The sequence below is a fragment of the Amphimedon queenslandica genome, unplaced genomic scaffold (assembly GCF_000090795.2).
Source record: "Amphimedon queenslandica unplaced genomic scaffold, v1.1 AMPQUscaffold_13506, whole genome shotgun sequence".
NCBI lineage: Eukaryota > Metazoa > Porifera > Demospongiae > Haplosclerida > Niphatidae > Amphimedon > Amphimedon queenslandica.
Genome location: NW_003546258.1, coordinates 475,669 through 500,785, shown reverse-complemented (window position 1 = coordinate 500,785; position 25,117 = coordinate 475,669). Strand labels below are relative to the sequence as shown.

At 36.3% G+C, this 25,117-nt stretch overlaps 9 protein-coding genes across 11 annotated transcripts in view; 5 read left to right on the top strand and 4 right to left on the bottom strand.

Annotated features, from left to right (window-relative positions):
* Nucleotides 1-50: 50 nt before the first annotated feature.
* On the top strand, nt 51-2,917 carry LOC100641963 (E3 ubiquitin-protein ligase KCMF1-like). Of its 2 annotated transcripts, XM_020008851.1 has the most exons (9): nt 51-68; nt 139-266; nt 318-488; nt 707-852; nt 904-1,014; nt 1,282-1,426; nt 1,472-1,627; nt 2,042-2,216; nt 2,552-2,917. In XM_020008851.1, the coding sequence occupies exons 2-9, from the start codon at nt 239-241 to the stop codon at nt 2,691-2,693; spliced, it is 1,074 nt and encodes a 357-aa protein (XP_019864410.1). In that variant the 5' UTR covers nt 51-68; nt 139-238; the 3' UTR covers nt 2,694-2,917. The 2 variants fall into 2 exon arrangements, with proteins under 2 accessions (XP_019864410.1, XP_019864411.1); XM_020008852.1 differs by lacking the exon at nt 51-68 and having other exon boundaries at nt 104-266; nt 1,472-1,591.
* Nucleotides 2,766-5,849, bottom strand: LOC105316631 (fibronectin type 3 and ankyrin repeat domains protein 1-like). The gene is made up of 11 exons (XM_020008853.1): nt 5,808-5,849; nt 5,608-5,746; nt 5,259-5,401; nt 5,110-5,191; nt 4,990-5,064; nt 4,782-4,936; nt 3,754-3,830; nt 3,647-3,701; nt 3,207-3,301; nt 2,985-3,107; nt 2,766-2,936 (listed from the first exon to the last, which is right to left on the bottom strand). The coding sequence occupies exons 1-11, from the start codon at nt 5,818-5,820 to the stop codon at nt 2,865-2,867; spliced, it is 1,029 nt and encodes a 342-aa protein (XP_019864412.1). The 5' UTR covers nt 5,821-5,849; the 3' UTR covers nt 2,766-2,864.
* A 12-nt stretch (nt 5,850-5,861) lies between these two features.
* Nucleotides 5,862-7,885, top strand: LOC100633500 (sideroflexin-1-like). Its single transcript, XM_003383851.3, has 11 exons — nt 5,862-6,127; nt 6,442-6,612; nt 6,691-6,789; nt 6,858-6,933; nt 6,987-7,072; nt 7,121-7,181; nt 7,241-7,307; nt 7,371-7,420; nt 7,493-7,542; nt 7,600-7,647; nt 7,731-7,885. Exons 1-11 carry the CDS (start codon nt 5,946-5,948, stop codon nt 7,825-7,827), a joined length of 987 nt encoding a protein of 328 aa, XP_003383899.1. The 5' UTR covers nt 5,862-5,945; the 3' UTR covers nt 7,828-7,885.
* LOC100641837 (7SK snRNA methylphosphate capping enzyme-like) lies at nt 7,800-9,894 on the bottom strand. The gene is made up of 4 exons (XM_003383916.3): nt 8,948-9,894; nt 8,332-8,550; nt 8,143-8,269; nt 7,800-8,026 (listed from the first exon to the last, which is right to left on the bottom strand). The coding sequence occupies exons 1-4, from the start codon at nt 9,746-9,748 to the stop codon at nt 7,881-7,883; spliced, it is 1,293 nt and encodes a 430-aa protein (XP_003383964.3). The 5' UTR covers nt 9,749-9,894; the 3' UTR covers nt 7,800-7,880.
* A 64-nt stretch (nt 9,895-9,958) lies between these two features.
* On the top strand, nt 9,959-11,956 carry LOC100641711 (vacuolar protein sorting-associated protein 33B-like). The gene is made up of 2 exons (XM_003383915.3): nt 9,959-10,185; nt 10,244-11,956. Exons 1-2 carry the CDS (start codon nt 9,980-9,982, stop codon nt 11,868-11,870), a joined length of 1,833 nt encoding a protein of 610 aa, XP_003383963.1. The 5' UTR covers nt 9,959-9,979; the 3' UTR covers nt 11,871-11,956.
* LOC100633625 (4-hydroxymandelate synthase-like) lies at nt 11,941-13,605 on the bottom strand. Its single transcript, XM_003383852.3, has 5 exons — nt 12,917-13,605; nt 12,635-12,831; nt 12,438-12,589; nt 12,291-12,391; nt 11,941-12,222 (listed from the first exon to the last, which is right to left on the bottom strand). Exons 1-5 carry the CDS (start codon nt 13,585-13,587, stop codon nt 12,048-12,050), a joined length of 1,296 nt encoding a protein of 431 aa, XP_003383900.2. The 5' UTR covers nt 13,588-13,605; the 3' UTR covers nt 11,941-12,047.
* A 114-nt stretch (nt 13,606-13,719) lies between these two features.
* LOC100641584 (phosphoacetylglucosamine mutase-like) lies at nt 13,720-17,529 on the top strand. The gene is made up of 20 exons (XM_020008847.1): nt 13,720-13,979; nt 14,042-14,112; nt 14,156-14,199; nt 14,246-14,334; nt 14,384-14,479; nt 14,526-14,599; nt 15,071-15,198; nt 15,371-15,517; nt 15,560-15,602; nt 15,674-15,754; nt 15,806-15,852; nt 15,902-15,956; nt 16,380-16,438; nt 16,480-16,637; nt 16,684-16,747; nt 16,829-16,888; nt 16,939-17,001; nt 17,053-17,174; nt 17,228-17,279; nt 17,343-17,529. Exons 1-20 carry the CDS (start codon nt 13,726-13,728, stop codon nt 17,424-17,426), a joined length of 1,791 nt encoding a protein of 596 aa, XP_019864406.1. The 5' UTR covers nt 13,720-13,725; the 3' UTR covers nt 17,427-17,529.
* Nucleotides 17,457-19,737, bottom strand: LOC100641457 (succinate--CoA ligase [ADP/GDP-forming] subunit alpha, mitochondrial-like). Its single transcript, XM_003383913.3, has 11 exons — nt 19,628-19,737; nt 19,461-19,582; nt 19,209-19,325; nt 19,014-19,157; nt 18,890-18,958; nt 18,552-18,696; nt 18,415-18,492; nt 18,282-18,355; nt 18,156-18,222; nt 17,658-17,779; nt 17,457-17,615 (listed from the first exon to the last, which is right to left on the bottom strand). Exons 1-11 carry the CDS (start codon nt 19,707-19,709, stop codon nt 17,589-17,591), a joined length of 1,047 nt encoding a protein of 348 aa, XP_003383961.1. The 5' UTR covers nt 19,710-19,737; the 3' UTR covers nt 17,457-17,588.
* A 67-nt stretch (nt 19,738-19,804) lies between these two features.
* LOC100641329 (pantothenate kinase 3-like) overlaps nt 19,805-25,117 on the top strand; it is an 8,595-nt gene continuing 3,282 nt past the window's right edge. Inside the window, exons 1-7 of one of the 2 annotated variants that reach the window (XM_020008850.1) lie at nt 19,805-20,078; nt 20,687-20,839; nt 21,298-21,494; nt 21,736-21,976; nt 22,198-22,381; nt 22,443-22,566; nt 22,833-23,031. In XM_020008850.1, the coding sequence (XP_019864409.1) occupies nt 19,943-20,078; nt 20,687-20,839; nt 21,298-21,494; nt 21,736-21,976; nt 22,198-22,381; nt 22,443-22,566; nt 22,833-23,031 (1,234 nt within the window). In that variant the 5' untranslated portion in view covers nt 19,805-19,942. Of the gene's footprint in view, nt 20,079-20,686; nt 20,840-21,297; nt 21,495-21,735; nt 21,977-22,197; nt 22,382-22,442; nt 22,567-22,832; nt 23,245-25,117 lie in introns of those variants that run through there. The other variant, XM_020008849.1, reaches the window with a different exon arrangement.

The window sequence follows — 25,117 nt, the reverse complement described above, 5'->3', positions numbered from 1 at the left end:
GCATGGGAGTTAATTGGAAGTTAATTGGTGGGCGTGGCTTGCTCTAATTAATTCTTAATTTGTGAAAGGTAAAATGGCTGACAGAAGTGCTCTTTTTAAAATGTGATTCTCTTTTCTCCTCTCTCATTTCTCTCACAGTTTATACTCTCAAGAAGATCTCTATACCCAAATAGATTCGTTGGTTTAGAGACTGAAGCCACAGAGAAGGTTTAAAACCATTTACTGAACTAGTTTCAACATGTCTCGCCATCCTTCTAAACACAGCGGTACCCTCACCTAATCCAAAAGGCTATCATTATCAGTATTACCGTATTTAGGGATTAGCTGTGACTCCTGTGGTAAGAGTGCCTTCCCTGGGAAGAGATACAAGTGTCTAACTTGCTACGATTTTGACTTGTGCCAGGATTGCTATGAGGGAGGTGAGACAGGAACCTCCCAACACAATACTGACCATCCAATGCAAGTCATTTTAACTAAAGTAGAAGCAGGTACGTACCTCTTACATACACAGACACACATTACAATGTATACAGTATGGCTTCATATTTTCGTCAGTCAAAAATCAAAAACCGTTTCTTGTTCTAATTAATATTCTTCATCCTGCTATGATCCCACATGCGATAGATAATTTTTATTCAAGCAAGGCATCCTCACAAATATTTTTCAATTAAAGCTATGTGTTACTTAATTATGTCCATGCATGTAGATATATTTTATGGAGGTGAAAGCCACAGTGTAGAACAGCCCCAGTCCTTTACATGTCCTTTATGTGGGGAGGTGGGGTTCAGTGACAGCGAATTTAGAGATCACGTGACTAGACAGCACGCCGACTCGTCTAACGTACAGGAAGTGGTAAGTGGACACTTATTAGTGGGTGTGGTTAATATTCTTGTTTCCATGGAGATATGTCCAGTCTGCGCTGCTTATCCCGGGGGTAATCCAAACCATCAAACGAGAGATTTCTCGGGACATTTAATGTTAGACCATTCACTGACACTCCGTGATGCTGACCTCATATCCATTATATGCATGTACATGTACATGTACAGTACGGCTGGGTAGGAATTTTGGTAATTAGAGGGTTTTTGGTGAATTTGTGTCCAGGTGCCATTGAGCATGCGCATAATGGCTTAAAATGGCTGGTTTTAGTTTGGCAAGTGGCCTATTCAAAAAGTGCCAAATTTGCCAAAATCTTACCTTGCTATTACACTATTAAAATAAATGAGAGGTGGGGGTATGGTTTAAAGAATTGTTAGTTGTCCTTAACGTCCTGTGTGTTACGATCAGGGAGGGATGCACAATAGAGTGAGGAGGATGATGGTTCGAAGGAGAGGGGGAGGGGAGAGGTATGGGTTCTTTAGGGAGAGCCAAGTATCGCAACAAGATGGCAGCGTTGACCCTTTATCGGAGCTACTATCTCACTTAGGTCAGAGAACATTAATTAATAGTATTAATTATTATTATTAATTAGGAGGTGGTGGTGGGAGGCGGCTACCCTCAGATATCCCTCCTCACATTCAGCAGTTGCTGGAGCATCAGGAAAGACAGCAGACCTTTGAGAGGGCGTCGCCCTTGCGTCGTCCAGTTTATCGTAAGATACTTGTAGGAAGAGGAGGAGGTGGTAACAGTAAGAATAATAATATAATTTATGGATAGGATAGGGGTCAAGTCATTTTAGTATTTTCTTATCTAAAATTTACATTTGAAACAGCTTCGGGAAAATATTTAACAATCTATGGAATTATGAATGTTTAACTATCAAAATAATTATATAAATACATGCACCAATAAGCTGTTGGAGTTTTTGATAGTTTTCCAAATGACCAGGCCTATTATCCTTGCATGTCTGCGACACACAATTATTTATTATTTATTTATTTATATTTTTAAAAACTGAGCAGAAGATAAAACGGAGTAGGACATTATATCACCTCCTCCTCCTCCTCTGTCTCTCAGAATATTAATTAGTCTTTGGGTGGATGTGCATTAATTAGAAACATTTAGATGTGTATTAATTAGAATATTTTATTGTTATACGTAGGAGGTGCTGGTGGAACTCATTCTTTATTCAACCCATCGCATAGAGAATTGTTGGAATTTACTAGAGGAGCAGGGGGCGTGGCTGTAGGGGGCGGGGCTAAAGACGATAATAGAAATGACCATTCAGCATGTGGTAGTAGGTCACAGAGTGATGAATCAGCATATTTGTTAAATAAGTAAGTGACTGTGTTTATAGGGCTGCCAATAGGGGAGGGGCAGGTGGGTTTGCCCCGGGCCCCCAAGCCCCTGGTCAGTAGTAAAGTATATATAGTTTGTCAAGAAAAAGATTAATGAATCATGACAACTCTTAAGTTAACTCTCTCTGTTAATCACTGTTATTAATAAGGGGGCAATTTGTATTAGTGGGGGCCCCCATCAAAGCTTTTGTCCTGGGCCCCACATAGCCTATCGGCGGCCCTGACTGTGTTACTGTATATGCATAAAACTATGATTATTATTGATCTTTTCTCTCCCCCTTCTCTTTGTTTCTCTTCTCTCTCTCTCTCCACAGTTATCAAGACACCATTTTGAGTGACACTGAACAGAAACTAGTTGAAAGGGACAGGACAAACAAGAGCCTGTTCGTACAAGAACTACTCCTCTCATCACTAGCTTTTAGTTCCTCTTCTTCGTCTGACGATGAAGAAACTTAAAACCTTTCGAGAGTGAAAGAGGAGAGAGAGAAAGAGAATTAAGTAAAGGCGGAAGAGTTATTAATGTACATGTGGTGTGTGTTAAAACTTATTAATACTCTTATATGTAATATTAATAATAAATATTAATTATTGTAAGTGTCTTTTTGTTGTCTAAGTGATGTTTGTTGTTTATTGTTGTTGTTGTCGTTTTTCTTCTATACTTCCACGTCTTGTGACACTTTTAATCATATCAATAATATCCTAGAGTATGCAAGAGTATACTGAGAGTATCCAAATAATATGTCTTGCCTCTCTTCCAAATAGAGCTGCAAAGTCAATGGCAGTTTTATCGTGTTTGCTCTTAATGGTAGTGCAGCAGTTGTACTTTAACAATAAATGGACTAGATCCTTATGACCACCAAGACACGCAAACTGGAGCAGTAAAAATGTAAAAAAATTAATAACATAGAAAATATTGTTGATATAAAAAAAGCAATAATGACTATCAGTAATTTGGTACCCATTACCCACCATTAAAGGTGTCTGTCCTTCTTTGTCCCTCCTGTTCACGTCAGCTCCATTTGATATCAGTATATTAGCAATGGCAGTATTACCATTAGTGGCACCTATGATGTTACATGTATTATTATATTTTCTGATGCATATACATGTACTTATGGTGCATAAAGAGTTTGAGCTGATTCCGATCAAAATTGGATTTTTTACAAATTATTCAAGTTGCTGCAAAATGAGGCCAAAGTCCCTGTACAGTATAGTACAGGGTCAGTGACTAAATTTTGCAAAAAATGAAAAGAAGAGGCTCCTCCATTTTTATGAATTTTATTGATGTATATACATGTACTTATGTTGCATAGAAAAACCAATTTCAATCAAAATTGGATTTTTTATCAAATTTTAAAGTTGTTGAAAAATTGGGCCAAAGACCATGGGCTAAAAGTACAGAGACTTACTAAGACGCAACAGCGGAGTCCATTCAGATACAGTAGAGTCAAATACAACATCAACCTATCATGATTATCAACTAATAATAGTCATTATAATTAATAAAAATAATTACTGGTATTCCTTCGTTAATTAAATATTCAACAGTTTCAGCTTGTTCACCATCAACTGCCCAATGTAACACTGACATGCCTATAGTGAGGATAAAACTCAATAAAAAATGCTCACAACTTGAAAAATTGAAGTCGGAATCAGCTCAAACTTGCTACAGATCATAAGGACATCAATATGTATCAGAAAATGCAATAAAAATTTGGGATGATTTCGGAGCCATTTTTTGGAAAAAAACCATGGGCTATAGCCTTGGGTATTTTTCAGAATTTTGGAGTTTTCTCAAAATGGACGTAAGTTGAAAAATTGAAGTTGGAATCAGCTCAAACTTGCTACAGATCATAAGGACATCAATATGTATCAGAAATTGCAATAAAAATTTGGAGTGATTTCGGAGCAATTTTTTGAAAAAATCCATGGGCTATAGCCTTGGGTACTTTTCAGAATTTTGGCGCTTTCTTAAAATGGCTGTAACTTGAAAAATTATAGTCAGAATCAGCTCAAACTTTCTACACAGCATAAGGACATCAATATGTATCAGAAAATGCAATAAAAATTTGGGATGATTTCGGAGCCATTTTTTGGAAAAAACGATGGGCTATAGTCTTGGGTATTTTTCAGAATTTTGGAGTTTTCTTAAAATGGCCATAACTTGAAAAATTGAAGTCGGAATCAGCTTAAACTTGCTACATATCATAAGGACACTGATATGTATCAGAAAATGTCATAAAAATTTGGGATGATTTCGGAGCCATTTTTTGGAAAAAACCATGGGCTATAGCCTTGGGTATTTTTGAGAATTTTGACATTTTCTCAAAATGGACCTAAGTTGAAAAATTGAAGTCGGAATCAGCTCAAACTTGCTACAGATCATAAGGACATCAATGTGTATCAGAAAATGCAATAAAAATTTGGGATGATTTCGGAGCCATTTTTTAGAAAAAACCATGGGCTATAATAGCCTTGGGTATTTTGCAATAAATTCAATTTTGATTCAAAATCAATTATTAATTTTATCAATTCATTCATTACCCGAAAGGTCACACTGTGACCACAAAGCTCCTGCACTGTGTAGCAGTCTGATGCATTCATTGTGTCCATGGTAACTTGCCTCCATCAAACTGGTCTTACCAGCTGTGTTACAATACTCAACATCAGCTCCAAAACTTAACAACAGTTCAACTATTCTATTTTTAAATATATATATATATATACAATTAATAAATAAATATAATAATACCTAACTCTTCCTTTCTTAGCTGCAGCCATTAGAGGAGAGAGTCCATTTATATCTGGTATATCAATAAACTGAGGACTATTAATTAATTATTCATTAATTGTCATCATTAATTAGACTAACTCGGACTCCAGTATAACCTTGATTGAATTCACATCATCAGCAGTTATTGCTTTATGAAGATTGTCACAAGACATTGTTTGACCTATTAATTAATTAATAAACAATAATTAATTAATTAATTAAACATTTCATTAATTAATTATTCATACGTGTGGTTGAAACTGTAATAGCTTGACTCCAGTCTGAATCAGGTGAATTACTATTATTATTATTATTATTAACTATTTTTAATCTGTAATGGTATTCACTCCCTGGTTTCAATCCAGTGCATAGACAGTGACTTTCTGCTCCTCTAAAAAAATAAAATAATATTAAAATCATATACACTACAGCTGGTAACTTAGGAGAGCAAATTTAAAGATAGCGCTTTGCGGCCCAATAAACAAAGCCATTTTAAGACAGCCACAAATGCGCCAAATTGGAACCAACCAATCACTAATAATTTACTAAAATTTTGCTCCTCTAAAATTACCAGGTGTACGGTATATAAGCTCTTACTCATATACTGTCACAAAACTGCCCAAACTAGTTTTGTCTCTCTCTTGAATCAGGTAGGTGTGGGCGTGGTCTGCCTCCTTCCAATACAGGGCTATGGAATGAGAGGTTACTTTACCAACAATTGGTGGATCAGGCACTCCTAATAAATAAATAAAATAAAATAAAATAAATAAATAGATAAAAAATAATTATAAATGCACTTGCTCCTGCCATAAATTGCAGCCTTTTGGTCTTTGGGCGTGGAAACTTCAACGCCCACGCACAAAAACTAGCCCCTCCTTCTTGTTGTTCCCAAAATCTTCCTCACTCTCTGTCTTGGTGGTTAAACTGGTTTTGCAATGTCTAAGGAGGAGAAAGAAACCCAATATTCTAAGATAGACGTTGATCTGTCACGGCCTAGATATGATCAAACTGTATTCTCTGGAAGAGCTAAACATTTCTTTCAAGTCACTGACCCAAGGAACCTACTGGCTACAACTAAACAGCTTGAAGAGGCTGCACTGACTGTTAAACAATACAAGTAATCCTGTTTGTTCTAACAATATTACAGTCAAGCCTGTCTATTCTGGACACCTTGGGACCCAATAATACTGTCTTAATTATGAACCTGTCCTTATTTCAGAGGTTCATTAATACACATTTATAATGTATTGGAACTGATACTACCTGTCCTCATTATAGAGGTGTCCTTATTTTATTATTTTAGAGTGTCCACAATAGCAGATTTGACTGTACCTCTATAATAATAATACAAATAAAAATTGATAAATAATTAAAATAATGACACATTGTTCATGTCCCAGTCTAAACATTACCTGTTCTTCTATCACACAGGGAAGGTATAGCTCCAGCAGGCATCACAGAGGATGAGCTTTGGAATGCAAAGACTCTCTATGATTCGGCCTATCATCCCGACACTGGAGAAAAGATGTTCATATTGGGAAGAATGTCAGCACAAGTTCCCTGTAATATGACCATCACAGGGCTAATGATGACATTTTACAAGTAATAGATCTATATAAAAAAATTTTGCACATATTCTAATAGCATAGCAAAATAGTTGTTATTGTTATTTTTTATTAGACATCCAGCAGCTGTGTTTTTCTGGCAGTGGACCAATCAGTCCTTCAATGCTATAGTTAATTATACCAACAGGAGCGGAGATGAACCATTAACACCAAAGTATAATAATTATCATTAGATTATTTATTAACTATAATTATTTTCATTATTAATATTATTATTATTAGACAAGTCATTCAGCCATACATTGCTGCAACTACCTGTGCTACAGCTACAGCCATTGGTTTGAATGTACTGGCAAAAGTAACGACTAGCAGTAATATTGTTTGTTTTTATTTATTGTTTGTTGTTTACAGAATCTCCCTCCTCTTATTGGTCGGTTTGTTCCTTTTGCGGCAGTTGCAGCTGCTAATTGTGTGAATATCCCTCTCATGAGACAAAGGTATAATGACCAAACACTATCAATAATTAAATGATTTTGATATTTTAGAGAAATTAATAATGGAATACCTATTGTTGATTCTGACGATAACAAGGTTGGAGTATCTAAAGTATGTGTTGAATTGAATATTATTATTATTTTTTATTTTATTTATTTATTTATTAATAGAATGCAGCTAAGAAAGCAATTGCTCAGGTTTGTTTCTCAAGGATAGTGATGGCAATGCCAGGAATGAGTGAGTGCATTATTTAGAATAATATTAATTCATGTCAATATTGATGGTATTATTTCTATGCAGTCGTACCTGCTATCATTATGAATTCAATTGAAAAGAAAGGTTACCTCAAAGTTAGTTCAAAACAAACCCATTAATTTCATTATTATATTCATTAACTACTTAATCAATTAATTGATGAATAGAGGGTGCCATGGGCAGCGGGTCCACTCCAAGTGATGCTGGTTGGAATGAGGTAGATAATGTCCATGTATTAATATTAGTTTGTTTTATTTGTTAATTATTATTACAGCTTGGTGTTTGCTACTCCACTGTGCTGTGCAATATTTCCACAGAAAAGGTTAGGAGGGACTATACACTGAACAATGTAATGTACTTCTCCCTTTCTCCTTCCCTCCCTCCCTCTCTCTCTCTTTCCTTCAGTTCTATTAGTGTCTCTAAACTAGAGCCAGAACTACTTGAAAGGTTACAGAAGACACAGCCTCACCTCCAAAAAGTGTATTTTAATAAAGGACTTTAACTTATTTATTTTTGAATGTGTTGATTGAATTGCTACCATAATAATAATTATTATCATACGATGTTGGTGGGTGTGGTCCCTTTAATGGGTGTGGTCTCTTTAGTGAGTGTGGCCTTGCAATCGTTGGCATCAGTGGGTGTGGCTTGAGGCAAAAGATCACATGACGACTTCTTATAAACATGTATGCATCGTTGAAAACCTGTAATGAAACATGAAACATGATTGTACAGAAGTATTTATGTATAATACAGTAGGTGAATGGGTAGTGTAATACTCTCTATCTGAAAATTTTTACTCTAAAAATTTTTATGTTACCTGAGCTGTTATTGTCGGATTTTCCAAGATAAGTATGTGAAGTGAATCCTACCTCTGGCGACATTAGATAAGAAGTGAACTGACTTGGAAATAACTCTATTGTCTTGTAATTATTAAAAATACCCTCCTACAAACAAAAATAAATATAATCATATTATTATTATATTAATTATTACTTATTCTGCTTACTGTTAGCTTCTTTCTCTTGGCATAAGAGGACCAAGGTTGCGGTTCCAGTATTAAGATTCCGTTTGGTTTCAGCTCTTGATATATCTTTTTAAACAATCTCTTTATTCCATCATCACCCCAATTGAGATGAATCCATTTAGTGACACTCATGCACATTATGACATCATACACTGGCGATAATGAAGATATTTCTTCATCGCTGCTTGGTACGTAATTACCCTAAAAAAGGTTGCATAATAAAATACCGTATAGCTGGAAAAGTTTGCGGGAATTATATTTTGCGATTTTGTACCCATATAGCTATTTTTAATGTTTGTGGAATTTAATTTTACTGGTGTAGGCGTGTACTGTTGATACATCCATTACTTATAATGCTTTGCGAAATTAAATTGTGCGTTTTTATGATGAACAGCAAACAGCAAAATTAAATTCCAGCAAATATTTCCAGCTATACGGTAATATAGATTGATAAATCACAAACTATAATTATAATCACAAATTCACTAAATTAAAACCAGCAAATGACAAAAATTTAGTATTTTACTAGAACTTCATTCCATCCAAAATTACTAGTTTCTGCAAGCCCCAAACAAAATTCTAATAACAATGATCTCACCTCAACAAATTCAATGTTTCTCATAACTTCACTTGACGATGTCACAAGATCTTTTGCAGGTGGAAGGTACCTCATCGTCAAAGACTTTGGAAACGGCTGACCAGCTGGTGTTACAATGGACACCTTCCCTCTGTACAAATTCTTCCAAGCCATTCTAATAAGTTTTTTATCGATATCAATCCCAGTTATTTTATAAGGGGAGAAGAGAGAAGCAACAGCTATTGTTAACAAGCCGGTATTACACCCAATGTCAAGGACTGTTTTATCTCGAAACCATTCTTCCTGCAATAACTTCACTCGTCCATCATTAGCAGGCTCTGCCCCTTTGTTACGGTAGCCATAGTACTGGGTATAGTTGCCATAGCGATATATTGCACGCTGAGCATTATAAGAGACAGGAGGGGCAGTCGGGAGAGACTGGTCATTGCTCGATTGTGATCTATTTCGTTGCCTTTTTCTTTTTTTAACCGATTTTGAGCAGCTCGGCTTCTCGGCTGGGTGTGGCTTCTTGTTAAACTCGGAAACAATCAAATCGAAATTATCAATTTTCCCCTCGAGGTTGAGGGGGTCGTGATGCAACAGCTCTGGGAGTGGGTTGGGTTGATCTCCTAAAGTGTGTTCCAACTGGGCGGGGTCCCTTGTAGGCGGGGCTACTTTAGCGGATAAATTAAGAGGATCAGACGTACTGTTGCCTGTTCTTGTATTCCTTCTTTTCTTTAACGGCGAAGCTAGTTTCCCTTTTCCTCCAGAAGATAATCTTTTTCTTGCTAATCTTTTACCTGCTTCACCTGATGATTCCATAATTTGAAGCGATTACCCGGTTATTTTTTAATTGCACTACTAGTATATCTCTTTCCCTCTACCTTCTACTCAATACACGGACCAGCTCTTCAAGATAACGTCTGGAGAACGCATAAGGCTGACCATCCATATTAACAGGAATTTATAACCATTAATAATCGAATTCATAACCACTAGATCTAATAACTGAAGTTATTAACTAGTGTTAGCCCCGCCTTTGCATACCTCAAAATGGCCACCCATATTGAAGAGGAGGCTAAAGAGGAAGCAGATTTCGCTAGCCAGGTCCCTCGGATTAGCGAAGTCTGTGATGAGGCGAGAAAAGAGTTTCAAAATTTCTTTACTTCAAGTCCTCCCGGCCCAAAAGACCTCGTTATTCAGTCAAAAGAGCTAATGACACTCCTGGAGCATGTAGCACCAATGAAGACACTGAGAAGGTATTGTATTGTAGCAGCCATTTAGAGTTCTCTCTCATTAATATTCTTATTTTTGTAGTCTTGAGGTAGAACACATTTATCTACTTGAGCCAATAATGAAGACAGGCGGCCCACTACGTTACTATCTGACTAGACCCGAGATAGCCCCAATGCAACACATTGTTAATCACATTAAGTCCGACCTCAATGAAAAGGAGCAGAGAATGTACCATATCCTATTCATACCACGTGTACTCGCCCTCTGCGAGTATATCCTGGAGAGAGAAGGAGTAATAGGGTATGTTAAGAGGTACAGTTGGAATCTTAACCTCATACCACTTGACGATCATCTCCTTTCTCTTGAGCACCCAAAGACAGCAAGAGCGCTTCTTTTGGAGGGGAATTACTCGATATTACACCTGGTTGCTAGCTCGCTCATTGATCTTGAAGAAAAGTTTGGTACGATACCCACACTCCATGGCAAGGGAAACTTCTCCAAGAAAGTGATGGATATGTTCATTCGCATGAAAAAGATTAAAGGATTGACAGAGTTCCAACATCCGCAGAAAGGTTTGGGTGTTTCCGAAGTCATTTTATTCGACCGTTCGTGCGACTGGATCACACCGTTATGCTCGCAATTAACATACGAGGGAATGCTTGATGATGTTTTTGGGATACAGTCAGGTTTTGTTGAGTTTAGTAAGGAGGCTAGCGGTAAGGGTGTGCCCGTTAAGGTTTTATTGAACGAGAATGATCCGGTATTTAGTTTAATTCGCTCAATGCATTTCTCTGGTGTTAGTGAAGTACTGGTTACTGTCTCGAAAGAGCTCCAGAGAGATTACAGTCACGGAAGAGACAAGAACAAAACTATACAAGAGATGAAAGAGTTTGTGAAGAATTTGCCACAACTGAGAACGAAGCACGACTCGCTATCCACGCATCTCAAAGCAAGTGAGAATATAATTCGTAAAAAGAAGGAAGGAGATTTCCAGCGACAGTTGTCGACAGAATGGACACTCTTAGAAGGCTCTAATAAAGTAACAGCATACGATCATATTGAGGAGAGCATTGAGGGACAGAGTAATATCTACTCATCACTACAGCTGCTCTGTCTCGCTTCTGTCACTGCTGACGGGATCAAAGAGAAATACTTCCATCCGTTTAAGAGTAGCTTTCTTCATAGCTATGGCCACAAGCATCTTGTTACATTCTACCACCTGCAGCAGGTTGGTCTCCTTAAATCTAAAGCAAAAGACGATATAATCAGTTCCAAGAGTCTTCTAAAAGATGACATGGCGCCTTTCTTTCAACTACAGCGACTTTTGAAACTAGTTCCCAAGAAACCAGAGGACTTTAATCTCAAAGAACCAACTGATGCTTCGTATGTGTTTGGAGGAGCCTACATACCATTGAGTGTATCTGCAATTGGCAGTGTAGTATCCACTGGTGGGTGGAGCCACATTGAGGGGGTCGTTAAGAATTGGGAAGGATCTAGTTTCACTCACCATCAGTTTAAGAGTGTTCGTAATGAGCAGGGCAGGAGGCGTGTCATATTGGTATACTTTGTGGGTGGGGTTACTTATTCTGAGGTGAATACTTTACGTTTCATGGAACAGAAACTCAATGTTTATTTCATTATTGCTACTACCGACATTGTTAATTGGAAGAGACTGTTTGACAGTTTCATGGAGTTTGAAGTGACATAATTTTTTTATTAGTTTATAATTTTTTCAGTTACGCAAATTATTGCTACACCCACACGCTTTGATCTTAAGATTTAAAATCATTTTAATAGTTTTGATATGCAACAGATGAGTGTAATAAATAATAATTTAATAGTGTGGTATGGGCATAGATTACTAATAGATTACTATACACGTAGGCTAGTATCCTGAGTGTCCTCCTATTGTTTTATTGCGTCTAAAGTGAATCTCTAGTGCTTTCCACAGAGCAATGATGTTACCAGCACCAAAGCCTGCAGCACCGTGTCTTTGAATTATCTCAAGAAAGAATGTCTCTCTATCGAATAAAGGATGACTAAAGACTTGCATTAGATACCTGAAAATAAATTAAAAATAAATTAATAAACCGCTTTGTCACTAGAGCTAGTTTCTTCTTTCTCTTACTTTTTCTTCTCTTCCTCCTCTTCAAAATCAATCAATATGTTATTCTCTTGCAACAGGTCTACGCTCTCACCAGCCTTCCTTATCTCGTTCATCTTTTCAAACTGCAAGAGAAGCTAAACAGTTTAAGTACAATTAGAACAGACTCACCAGTGAGTAGTATTCAGGTGGTGGAGTAATGAAATGAACGCCGTTGCTACGGAGATTAGAAACCACACCCACAATATTCTCAGTGTGAAAGGCAATGTGTTGAACACCAGGGCCGGAATTTTGCTTAAGGAAAGTCCCCACCTGATTCTTTCCTATTAATAACAATTAATAACAATGTATATTCTCAATTAACTAACCTGCATTAGGAAGTGGCTCTGCAAAAACAAGTTGAACTAGTTTTTCGTCTTTCCCTCCCAACGTAGCCGTGGTCTCTGAACATTGCCAGTACTTCATGGCTAACATTCTCATCCCATTGCTGCCATCCAAAATAAAACCATTATCATCTTCTTTAGAGTTAATCTGCAACCTTTGGAATCCAAGATGTCTTTCGTACCTAAATACATAAAATTAATAAAATATAATATTGATATTAAAATATAATAATAAAATATTATAAATATATAATATTAGTCTCTTACCATTTCAATATGTCGTCAGATGAATGAGTGTGACATGCAAAAGTCACATGATCAACATGTGACACATCCCGAGGCCTCGATACCAAAGAACTAGAATCAAACCGCCCACTACATGACGAACAAGGTTCCCCATAAAGCAATGGACACTTAACGAAACCTAAAAGACACTCTATACCCTCTCCTTCTCCTCCGTCCCTCCATCCTTCTTTACAACTGCACTCTCCACATATTACAGTATGACATACAGAACTAAACGGACTCGATACTTTAAAATATTTCCTTTGTTTAGTTCTAGTATTATCTCCTGTACCAGCTGGACACAACAAGCCTTCAGCTAATGGTCGAGGAGTATCTGTCGTACAAGAAGTTCTTAAAACGCTTGCATCGGATGTCGATTGTAGTCGTTCAAGTAAACCGTCAAATTGAGTCGAAGACGAGATATGTAATGCGACGTCGCTTATCCAGTCATTAGGAGGCGAAACCCCTTTGACACCTCTGATCACCATGACGACGGAATTAATATGTAAAGCCACGCCCTCTCCCTCCACAGTAGTGGGTTGGTCTGAAGTCGCTGAATGTGCAAATACTTTAAACCCAAACTGGGACTGGAACTGGTTCACACGATGAGACAGGTTTGAGGTTAAGACTTCAAAATGATGAATTGATGCCATTCCAACGAGTCCAGTCTGCAAATTTCTTCTTCCTTCCCTCTCTCGCTTCCAAAGCTATTTTTCTTGTTTCTTGTACTTGCTAGAGCTACAGTAATATGATGATGACATAACTGGTAGCAACTTCAACATCAACGACACATGAAGGCATGTTTCATAATGATTTCGTTTACAGCCGGATATTGTATGCAAAGTAATCCGTATTTTGTGAGTATAAACAGTTTACCGGATAATTATTCCGTTCACGAAACGGATATTTGCTTATTTTTGCCCCTTTGTGACTTTCTCAAGATAATGGAGGCCATTATTGAAGGTTTTGTGACTGAAGACAGGGCCAGGTTTCCTAATGGCCCACCAAAAAAGTTCTCATACGGTACAGCAGGTTTTAGAGAAAGGTAGACATTTTTGTGAAGGTATAAATTTAATAAAAACTAAATTTTTCTTTTCTTACCTGCAGAGCAAATCTACTGGAGTGTGTACTTTTTAGAGCAAGCGTCATAGCTGGCCTGAGATCAAGAGCTGCTCGAGGTAAAGCACAAAATAATTATTTATTTATTTATTATTATTTCAGGGTCTATTGGTATTGTGATTACTGCGTCTCATAATCCTGTGGAGGTCAGTTGTGGGTGTGATCCTATTTTAATATGTGTGCATTAATTAGGATAATGGGGTTAAATTTGTCGACACAAGAGGGGAAATGTTAATACCAGAATGGGAGTCTGTGGCCTCGGAAATCGCTAATGCGACAAAGTTTGAAAATAAATAATAATTTCAAGCTATATGATTCTCCTTTAATTAGCTCGGATTTAAAGGAGGTCATTATGTCCACTGTTAATAAATATTCATTAAATGATATTAATTATAATCCTGTCATTCAAATTGCAAGGGACACCAGGTAGCACAGAAATTGGTGAATATTTTATTTACTATTTTTACACTAGACCGAGCAGTGATGGTCTGTTGGCTTTGTTAAAAGATGGCCTTCAGCTATTAGGAGTACGTTATACTGATCATGGTATGTGAATGACTGCATGTACATGTACTCAAAATGATGATTTACATGTACACGTATTATTTTTGACTGATTTGCAATAATTACATATACCATGTATTGTATAGGGGATATATTTCACGGGGATTTAATTTCACTAATTTCGCAGTTTTAAAAAATTTATGAAATTTTTTATCTATGACAATTATTTTGTAACATACTAATAATGGTCAGTAGAAGCAAAACGCAAGAAAATTTTTTGTGAATAGGTTGAAAGGCAATTTTTGTGAAATATTTTCCCTGGGAAATATACCTGCTATACGGTATAACCTTTATGAACTACGGTTATTATTATTATTATTATTATTATTATTATTATTATTATTATTGTTATTATTATTATTATCATTATAAAAACAGAAAGAGCACTTAGATGTAGGATGAACAAAAATTAGTGAAGAAAAATAAAATAAAATAAAATTTATTATTATTCAGGTTTATTGACTACTCCCCAGTTACATTTTATCGTCAAAAGTCACAACTCACAGTGCTCCTATGGCCAACCCACTCCACTTGGCTACTATCAAAAACTCTCCAAGGCCTTTCGCTCACTGATGTCTCAGGTACTCACGAAAAACCTTAAACATATACATGTACTTGTACACAAGTTCTAAAATACTACATAAGCAGCTGAAATGAGAATTAGTTATTTACATGTACATAATTACATGTTATTATCCACATGTCATGTAAATGTAGTTTTGGCCATATAAATTATAGTTATTATTATTCCAGGTAGTGTCAGATTCAAAACCTGTCATGAAACTGGATGCTGCTAACGGTGTGGGGGCGGGGAGAGTGATTGAGCTATTGGAGCACATCGGGGACATAATGAACATTGAAGTGTATAATGACGGAACCAATGGAGAACTGAATTATATGGTAAACAAAACAAACAAATAAATAAATAAATTAATGTTATAGTGTGGAGCTGATTTTGTAAAGGCATCACAAGTTGCCCCTAACGGTAAGAGGGTGTGTTTGTTTTAAAGGGTGTGGTTTAGAGGGTGTGGTCTTAATAATGTGCTTTGTGTCCAGGTGTACCAATAGTTCCAGGTGGTTGTTATGTTTCGTTTGATGGAGACGCAGACAGGATTGTATTCTGGTACTGCAGTAAAGGTATCCACATTGATAGTTATACATGTATCTGTACATGTACATGTATTATAGATGGAGGTAAATTCGTTCTGCTTGATGGAGACAGAATTGCCAGTCTGGTATGTAATAAATTAGTTATATTGTGATTATTTATGATTATTTCTACAGATGGCAATGTTCATTAAAGATCATTTATTAACGTTAAGCCTTAAACTAAACATGAGTAAGTTACTATCACATTAACTAACATTGTACACGGCTGAAGTCACTGTAGTACAGTGTCATTGGCCAAATTTTGCCAAAAATGACTAGGAGAGAATTCTCTATTTTTATTACATTTTCTGATGCATATACATGTACTTATGTTGTGTAGAAAGTTTGAGTTGATTCCGATCAAAATTAGATTTTTTACGAATTTTTAAAGTTGCTCCAAAATCAGGCCAAAGTCCCTGTACTATAGTACAGGGTCATTGGCCAAATTTTGCCAAAAATGACTAGGAGAGAATTCTCTATTTTTATTACATTTTCTGATGCATATGCATGTACTTATTTTGTGTTTCAAGTTTGAGCTCATTCCAATTAAAAGGTTTTTTTACGATTTAAAAAAAAAGTTGCTTAATTTGAATGGCTCTCTCTTTCTTTTTAGGCGTCATTCAAACAGCTTATGCTAATGGCAGTTCTACCACATACATACAAGAGACACTGGTAAGATTATTATTATTATTCATTATTATCATTAATAATAGGATATACCAGTGACTTTTACAGAGACGGGAGTGAAGTATCTTCAGCGAAAAGCTCAAGAATTTGATATCGGAATCTTCTTTGAGGCTAATGGACATGGGACTGTACTCTACAGTGATACTGCTGTAGAACGAATCAAGGCATTCGTGCATAATGAGAAGTATGTTAATATGGTGGTATATTACGTTTATTTGTACTAATTTTAGATTGTCCGATGATGTTAGAAGCAGTGGTAAGGCTCTCCTGGACCTCATTGATTTAACTAATCAGGTAATGTCCAACTATCAAACTAGACAAAATTCACACAGTCAATATATTTACATAAATTAACTGAATCTTTTTATTCTTCAGACTACAGGTGACTCAATATCTGACATGTTAATAGTTCAAGTTATACTGTCGCATAAAAAAGTGAGTGAGAGAGAGAGAGCACTGATAATTATTTAATTATTATTATTAAGTGGAGTTTTGATGATTGGGCTAACCTCTATACAGATCTACCTAACGAACAAATAAAAGTTAAAGTAATTAACAATAACTATTATTAGTTAATTAATATTATTTATAATCAAAAGGTCAAAGACCGTCAGGTTATAAAGACAGCTGATGAAGAGAGGAAGTGTGTCAAACCAGACGGGCTACAAGATCTTATTGATAAATTAGTAAATACAGTCAGTAAGGGAAGATCCTTTGTTAGGTGAGTGATGGAAGGGGAGGAGTCAGTATTACCAGCTGTTCTCTGATATACAGACCATCTGGTACCGAAGACATTGTTAGAGTTTATGCAGAAGCTGAAACAAAAGTGAGATTAATCATTTCATAGTCGTTAATTAATGAGCCACGCCTCCTTTATTTATGATTGTAGGAGGAAGCTCATTCTTTAGGTATTGCTGTTGCTCAAAGTGTGTTTGAACTGGCTGGAGGGATAGGAACAAAACCAGTTTTGTAAACTAGTATTATATTATTATTATTAGTATTATTTTATCCACCGCTAACATAATAGTATCAATTTTTAATTAATTAATAATAACAATTAATGTTATGAATATTAATTATTTCTATATGTCCACGACTCGTGATATTTTGCTGCTTATGTTAACATGTTAACTAGCTAAAGTTTACCAGCTTCTGCCATTGCCTATAAAAATTAGTTAATTTTAAACAGACGGATCTCTCGTACCTTTCTAATAGTTTCTCCCATAAGTGCTGGTGATTTGGCGATATGCACTCCAGCTGCTTCTAAACTCTTTATTTTTTCTTGAGCTCCGCCTTTACCCTGAGATATGATAGCACCAGCATGACCTAATATGGACAAAGGATCATACTGTACATTCAATTTATATCCAGAGTACAGATTCAAGGTGTGTACCATATAGCGGGAAATTTTGATTGGCGAATTTTAATTTGGCAAATTTGTGGCCATGTGACATTGAGCATGCGTATAATTGACTCAAAATGGGAGATTTTATTTTGGCGAATGGCTATCAATACACCAAATTTAATTCCCTCCAAAATTTCCCGCTATACGGTATATTAAGAAGTAATGTAATACCCGAGGATTGAGATATCTGATTGAGGTGAAGCTGAGGGCAGATATCAAGAGACTCAGGTATTACATTACTGATTCACACTGGTCACTCCATACAGTGTTCATGTATTATGGTGCATACAAACTAACCCATTCTTCTCCCAGGAGGTGCTGTCAGTCCTGCTATAAAGGCAGCTACTGGTTTAGCATTGGGTCCCTATGCACATAATGTGAATCGGGTACATTAGGTATTTGAGGTCAGTAATGGTCTCTTACTGAATTGTGTTCCTGTAAATATTCTGCTGCATTCTCTTCAGCTGAACCACCAATCTCTCCAATGAGTACAATAGCTGTAACATTAACATTACAAGAACATTATCAGTGTATGTGTGTGAAATCTCTCTCTCACCATCTGTGTCTGGGTCTTTTAAAAACACATCAAGACAATCAACAAAGTTGGTTCCATTGAAAGGATCCCCACCAATGCCTATAATCAATTCACATAGTGTGATTGTCACATGATATACGTGTGATCCTTTCCCTTACCAACACAAAGAGACTGCCCTAATCCAACATTGCTAGTCTGCCAGACTGCTTCGTAAGTGAGTGTACCTGATCTTGATACTATGCCAACTCTACCAGGTTGGTGTATAAATCCAGGCATAATCCCCATCTTTATTTTATGACTAGGCTAAATGAAATGAAATGAACAAACATAAATAAATAGATGAATTAAGGATCTGGGCCTAAGCAAGCAAAGCAATATAGATACAGTAGATCTTGATGTATTCCCAATTTCACATCAGACTAATCTCTATGTCAATACTCAATCATGCATGATTGTCAAAAATTTTTAGTGCCAAGCAAATTTCAAGTTAACTAACCCTGATAATTCCGGGACAGTTGGGTCCGACCATTCTTGTCTTATTTTGTCTAATTAAAGTGTGTTTGACCTAAAATAATAATAAAAAATGTCCTCCTTCTTTTCTTTTATCCAGCTGCTGTTACCTTGACCATGTCTTGCTGGGGAATTCCCTCCGTAATGACAACCACTAAACCAATCTCTGCTTCAATGGCATCCAGTATGGCACGAGCAGCTACAGGAGGTGGTACAAATATAATGGAAGCGTCGCAACCTGTCGCTTCTTTGGCCTAAAATATAAGTAAGATAAGTACGATTAGTATTATATAGTTTGGTCACACCTCTTTCACTGTATTAAAAACAGGTCTTCCAAGATTTGTTTGTCCTCCTTTACCAGGCGTAACCCCGCCCACTACATTAGTTCCATACTCAATCGACTGCTCAGAGTGCAGGGTACCCTAGTCAAAGTAGGTGGAACTTTAAAGTGTTAATTTGTGATTTACAAACAAAAATTTCAAAAAAATAAAATTGACAGCTACCCGATTGACAGTTGAAACAACCCTCTCTTGGTTAATAAAACAGATGCTGCTTACTTGATTTCCCGTGAAGCCCTGACAGATAACTCTAGTGTTCTCGCTAATCATAAGGTTTCTTCTGGTGCCATCATAACCACTATTTGAGGAATATCTCTTTGTCTGTAGGCCACCATTGGTTGCTGTTTGATGGTAAAAAGAGAAAGGAGTAGTTTCTTATTAATTACTTGATAGTAGAGGTGCTATCCGAAGGGCTCGAGCTAAACTCCCTGTCCTTTGCAGATTATATGCAGTCCTCATGGCAGCCATTTTAACCACGCCCTAACGTAAATCCACTTCCGGTTTAAGCTTATTGATTCCGTATATTTTCAGTTTATTATAATCAGATTGCTCCGTATTCTTTCATGAAAACAAATTGTAGACGCATGATAAGGTGATCATTTCTCTCTCGAGTCTTGTCTCGCCTGATAAACTGATTGACTGATTCTCACGACAATAAGACACCTCAATCTTTCTTTTCATCTCTAGACCTTTCATTTAGAATGGATACGGACGAACTATTTGCCGAAAGCCCAATATCTGACCGTCCTTCCTCCCTCAGCTCTTCTTCAGAGTCTCTTTATTCTTCATCTTGTTCTACAGCAGTGACAGGACTGCCTTTTACTCGGGTGCATTTAGGTAATTTTAGTATATTTTCTGTATTTATTCTGCTGCAGCTGCAGGGTATTTTTTTGTTTTTATTTTGGGTCCATTTTGTTGATCATTTGAATTAAAAGTCATCATGTGATTTTTTAATTTGCTCGTTTGCACTTTTCAGCAGCTGTTGTGTCTTTGAATGATGCAAAAGTGCAAATTATTTATAAAATGAAATTACGGTTGTGCACGTATCAAGCAATCTTATTGTCCTACATGTATAATTTAAATTTTAAATTATAATATTTATGGCAAATTTGCTTGCATAATGACAGCACTTAAAACTATAATGATTCCATGTGTACGTGTATGTACTTCTCAGGCTACCACTAGTATACATGTAAGTTTGCCCATTATAGTGTAGCCTTCTTTAACGGACGCTCTATAGCATAAAAACACTATACATGTACATGACCCTCAGTTTAACGGACAGCACCTAGTGTACCAATTACATTCCTTACTGTATAAAATAACCTCCACATAAAGGACACCTCTGTATATCAGAGCAACTTTTTTGTACAAAGAGTCCATAATATAGAGTGTATTATTACTATAGAAGCCCTTCATAATTTCATTTCTTTATTCTATTTCAGATAGCCAATGGTTTGGTGTTGATATTGGTGGCTCGCTAGTTAAATGTGTTTATTTCGAGTGTCCTGTCGCCAATGGATCCAGCCAAGAGGAATCACTCGGTATAGCAGAAATGAGAGAGTTTTTAAAGTCTAATCGAACGTACGGGTCTTCAGGTAAGGACTAGAAAGTATTATGGGAAGTATCTTTTTAGCAAGTTGTGGTGTCTATAGTGTATGGTAGTAGCTTGTATGGGTTCTATTGGTATATGGGTCACTCCTGCTAAGATGATTAGAGTGAAGCTAATGTATTGCAGTGGTGAAGTCTAAAGGCTGGTTTACAATATTACATTGCATGATGCTGGAATAGGATTTGGCTCTATTCTAGTGGAAAACATAATTATGTCAAAATGTTAAATCGCCCACTCTTTTGATTAAAAATTGACAGTACACAGGCCTAATGTCATATTGTAAACACGCCTTAACATGTGTGGACATGATAGAGGATCAACATGTAGTGATGTTGTATGTACTTTATAAGGAAAATTAATGATGTTTTGTGCCTTCTTAATAAATTCTTTACTCTTTTTTCTATCTCTCACCTTGCTTTCTTCATCTCCCTTTTTCTCCTAAAGGGGTACGTGATGATCATTTAGAGATGCCTTCTCAAGAGTTTGGTGGTCGAAAAGGTACACTCCATTTCATAAAGTTTGCCACCTCACGGATGTCAGGATTCATGAACATGGTCCGAGAATATAACCTCAATGACTTTTCAAAAGTAGTCTGTGCCACTGGAGGCGGGGCTTTTAAATTTGAAGACGACTTTCAAGAAGTAAGATCATTTCAAACTTATTATCATCATGAAATACATGTAATGTAACACGCATACATGTACATGTACATGTACATTGATACCAGTATCAGTAGCACAGTATCAGTAGCACAGTCATGTACATGTACATGTATCAATACTTATGTTGTGACTGTTAAAATACATGTACATGTACACGTACATTTATTTCAGTTTCACTGTAATGTTTGCACAAATAATCATCCATTATTTCTTTACACAGAGATTAGGTATAGCATTACACAAGTACGATGAGATGGAAACCTTGGTACGAGGAGTTCAGTATTTCTGTCGACACTTACCCGACGAGTGCTACTACTGGGAGAACCCTAAAAAACCCGACCTGGCGAGAAAGAAAGTATTTAAATTTGATCCTGGGATCTATCCATTCATTATTGTTAATATTGGATCGGGAGTCAGTATATTACATGTCACTGGTCCCTCACAATTTAAACGTATTGGAGGTATGTACATGTACATGCATGTACATGTACATGTACTGTATATTGTATAGTGGGTTTAGACTGTAGTGTCCATGCTAAAATTTTCAAGTATAAAACAATTGTTTAATAGCTAAATCCAGTGCAATTGCACAATTTAGTGTCACTGTACAGTATTTTTGCTTCACTTCTTAGATTATCTAGTAAAATTTTACTGCATGTACATTGTACATATTAATCCCTAGGGACCAGTGTAGGAGGTGGTACCTTCCTTGGGTTATGTTCTTTACTGACTGGCTGTGATAACTTTCAAGACGCCATCACACTAGCAGAGAAAGGAGATCACACCAAAGTAGACAAGATGGTGAGAGATATTTATGGAGGCGACTACCACAAGCTTGGTCTCTCTGGAAACGTGGTAGCTTCAAGGTGAGAGAGAGAACATTACTGACCCCCTCAAGTGGTTAAATGTATTATTTATATGTTTCAGCTTTGGTCACATGATGCATAAAGATCGTAGGGACGAGGCTAGCCCAGCTGATCTTGCTCGTGCTTCACTTGTGACAGTCACCAATAACATTGGAGCCATTGCTAGAATGTGTGCATCAATAGTGGTAAGTGTTAGGAGGAATATGTATTCATACATTATAATTAATAGTATCTGGTTCACGTACATGTTCTTATGTTATGTTTCAACTTTGAGCTCGTTCCGATCGAAATGAGATTTTTTATGAATTTTTAAAGTTACTCGTAAATCATGCCAAAGACCCTATACCTACATGTACATGTATTGTATGTACATGTAGTGGTATTCCATCAAAACATCCACTAATCAATGAAGCAAATATTGTGTATCAAGTTTTTCATTTCTCATTTCCAGGGTATAGAGCGTGTAGTGTTTGTTGGTAACTATTTGTGTGATAATGTTCTTTCTACTCAAATGCTCTCATATGCAATGGAGTATTGGTCACAGGGTAGCATAAGAGCACTCTTCCTTAGACATGAAGGATACTTTGGAGCACTAGGTGGTATGATCATGAAACTGGAGGAAGAATTGGCAACAGAAAGTGGCAAGGAAGATGACTACAAGAGATCTGACTCTGAGTAAATGAATTGAACCAGTTTATAAGAAACAATCATGCATCCAGTTCTTATTTATATTTATCATTTATCGTTTTTTGCTTTTATTTTTTTGAGTGATTTTTTCTCATTTATTTCTTTCTTCCCAAGTATACTCTGTTCTCTCTCTGATTCACAATATTAATTTTATTTTATCAGTTCATTAATGATAATGATCATGACTACATGTAGTAATTCCACACACACACATACAGTAGAAGTTATCATAAGGTGTAGTTCTCTCAACAAATATAAAGTGGACACTTTCTTTGGATTTGAAACAGTAATTATTGAAATTAATTATTTTTAAGAACTACAATAATCTTGATTGGCGTGAGCTTTTAGGGTATTCTTAAATGTACATGTACATTCGTAGTATTATAAGTATGATGCTTGACTGAAAGTATGTGTGTATAGCTTAGTGATTTATCAGGAGATTTTAAAACTGTTTCTCTCATAATGACAACATTCCTGTATTTGTGCATAGTCTTGCAGCTCTTTTTAATATAGCAATTATGTTTATGCCGGTAGTTGGTATGCCTCAAATTGTTCCACTTGTCAGTTTTGAGTCTTCTTCTACTGTGAGTACATGATCACTCAAGGAACTACTGCTGAGTAAGAATTGGCAACAGAAAGTGGCAAAGAAGATACTACAAGAGATTTGACTCTGAGTAAATGAATTGAACCAGTTTATAAGAAACAATCATGCATCCAGTTCTTATTTATATTTATCATTTAATCATTTTTGACATTATTTTTTGAGTGATTTTTTTCATTTATTTCTTTCTCACCAAGTCTTATTATAATGCTAAAAAGATAAGTAGACACTTTGGATCTGAAACAGTAATTATTAAAATTAATTATTATGCAAAAACTACAATATTTGATTAGTGTGAGCTTTTAGGGTATGCTTAAATGTACATCAGAGTCTTAAAGGTTAGAGAAAGGCACTAACAGCAGTGTTTCTGGCTGCATCAGCCAACTCATCTCAGAGAACACTAGAAGAATCTATTGCCATTTCTAGACCTAAGTATGGCACTTAAGTCAAATCTACTACTAATGAAATATTCTGCCACAAACATTATAATTGATGTTTTGCCAACTCTCAAGTGTTAAAATGCTAATCACAACATGCTTTAATCAGATCCACTGTATAGTATAATAGTAGTCGTGTAGCTGCTATATAGAATTGAAGTGTTTTACTGTGCTGAGTTTATAGGATTTAAGAGGAGATTTTCAGCTGCAGTTTCTTTTTCTCTCTCTCAAAATGACAGCATTCCTGTATTTGTGTATAGTCTTGCAGCTCCTTCACCTCACTGCAGCTGGTTAGTTATAATACTAATATAGGAGCTACATTATGTCTCTATTGGTTCTATTAGTTGCAATTGCGCCATCTGTCAGTTTTGAGTCTTCTTCTACAGTGAGTATCCCTGAAGGAACTACTGCTGAAGTTTGTCTTACAATCACTGGAACTGTTTCTTCATCATTTGCTGTGTCACTTGTAGCTACAGATGACACAGCAGGTAAGTATAGTCTACTTTATGTGCATTTGCTGTTTCTACACAGACCATTCCCCAGCCTACAGTCATTGGGACCCATTGCCAGCAATGTTCATGGTTACTTTGACCAAGAGCTAATCAGCAGATTTTTCTATTCTTAAAGCCCAACATACACTGAGCAACTTTGTTGCCAGTACCTTTGATGTGGTGAGGCTGACAGGGGCGTATCTGAGGGGGGCCTACAGGGGCCGGCCCCCCCCATCAATTGTTGTAGATAATAATATTCATTGTTTGTTTTATTACCTACCACCTAGTAATTAGGCCTGAGGGGATTATTCCCCAAAAAATTCCTATTATTCTATTCCCAAATTCTTAATTTTTCTGTAATTATTCTTGTGTATTTATGGCTATTATTCTCAAATTATTCATGTAACATAAGAGAAGCCTGTATATAGTCGAAGAGAGACGTGCCTTGTTGATCGCCAAATGTTGAGTTAAGTAAATGAAAACACTCATTCTATGCTTCCACTAGATGGCTGTAAAAGCA

Excerpts from the sequence above, each read along its gene's own strand:
- LOC100641963 (XM_020008851.1), top strand. The coding sequence starts at position 239 with ATGTCTCGCCATCCTTCTAAACACAGCG. Across the intron at positions 1,015-1,281 it reads CACTCCGTGATGCTGACCTC|GATCAGGGAGGGATGCACAA; the intron begins ATATCCATTATA and ends CCTGTGTGTTAC. Across the intron at positions 1,427-1,471 it reads GGAGCTACTATCTCACTTAG|GAGGTGGTGGTGGGAGGCGG; the intron begins GTCAGAGAACAT and ends ATTATTAATTAG.
- LOC105316631 (XM_020008853.1), bottom strand. Across the intron at positions 4,937-4,989 it reads GCTAAGAAAGGAAGAGTTAG|AATAGTTGAACTGTTGTTAA; the intron begins GTATTATTATAT and ends ATTTAAAAATAG. Across the intron at positions 3,108-3,206 it reads AAGGACAGACACCTTTAATG|TTTGCGTGTCTTGGTGGTCA; the intron begins GTGGGTAATGGG and ends TTACTGCTCCAG.
- LOC100633500 (XM_003383851.3), top strand. The coding sequence starts at position 5,946 with ATGTCTAAGGAGGAGAAAGAAACCCAATATTCTAAGATAGACGTTGAT. Across the intron at positions 6,613-6,690 it reads CTAATGATGACATTTTACAA|ACATCCAGCAGCTGTGTTTT; the intron begins GTAATAGATCTA and ends ATTTTTTATTAG. Across the intron at positions 7,308-7,370 it reads GATGGCAATGCCAGGAATGA|TCGTACCTGCTATCATTATG; the intron begins GTGAGTGCATTA and ends ATTTCTATGCAG.
- LOC100641837 (XM_003383916.3), bottom strand. The coding sequence starts at position 9,748 with ATGGAATCATCAGGTGAAGCAGGTAAAAGATTAGCAAGAAAAAGATTA. Across the intron at positions 8,551-8,947 it reads GAAACATTGAATTTGTTGAG|GGTAATTACGTACCAAGCAG; the intron begins GTGAGATCATTG and ends AACCTTTTTTAG. Across the intron at positions 8,270-8,331 it reads CCAAGAGAAAGAAGCTAACA|GAGGGTATTTTTAATAATTA; the intron begins GTAAGCAGAATA and ends TTTTGTTTGTAG.
- LOC100641711 (XM_003383915.3), top strand. The coding sequence starts at position 9,980 with ATGGCCACCCATATTGAAGAGGAGGCTAAAGAGGAAGCAGATTTCGCT. Across the intron at positions 10,186-10,243 it reads CCAATGAAGACACTGAGAAG|TCTTGAGGTAGAACACATTT; the intron begins GTATTGTATTGT and ends TTATTTTTGTAG.
- LOC100633625 (XM_003383852.3), bottom strand. The coding sequence starts at position 13,587 with ATGGCATCAATTCATCATTTTGAAGTCTTAACCTCAAACCTGTCTCAT. Across the intron at positions 12,590-12,634 it reads AGAGCCACTTCCTAATGCAG|GAAAGAATCAGGTGGGGACT; the intron begins GTTAGTTAATTG and ends TGTTATTAATAG. Across the intron at positions 12,392-12,437 it reads CACCTGAATACTACTCACTG|TTTGAAAAGATGAACGAGAT; the intron begins GTGAGTCTGTTC and ends CTTCTCTTGCAG.
- LOC100641584 (XM_020008847.1), top strand. The coding sequence starts at position 13,726 with ATGAAGGCATGTTTCATAATGATTTCGTTTACAGCCGGATATTGTATG. Across the intron at positions 14,113-14,155 it reads GAGATCAAGAGCTGCTCGAG|GGTCTATTGGTATTGTGATT; the intron begins GTAAAGCACAAA and ends TTATTATTTCAG. Across the intron at positions 15,957-16,379 it reads AAGCCTTAAACTAAACATGA|GCGTCATTCAAACAGCTTAT; the intron begins GTAAGTTACTAT and ends CTTTCTTTTTAG.
- LOC100641457 (XM_003383913.3), bottom strand. The coding sequence starts at position 19,709 with ATGGCTGCCATGAGGACTGCATATAATCTGCAAAGGACAGGGAGTTTA. Across the intron at positions 19,158-19,208 it reads TTTTTAATACAGTGAAAGAG|GCCAAAGAAGCGACAGGTTG; the intron begins GTGTGACCAAAC and ends CTTATATTTTAG. Across the intron at positions 18,697-18,889 it reads ACTGTCCCGGAATTATCAGG|CCTAGTCATAAAATAAAGAT; the intron begins GTTAGTTAACTT and ends CATTTCATTTAG.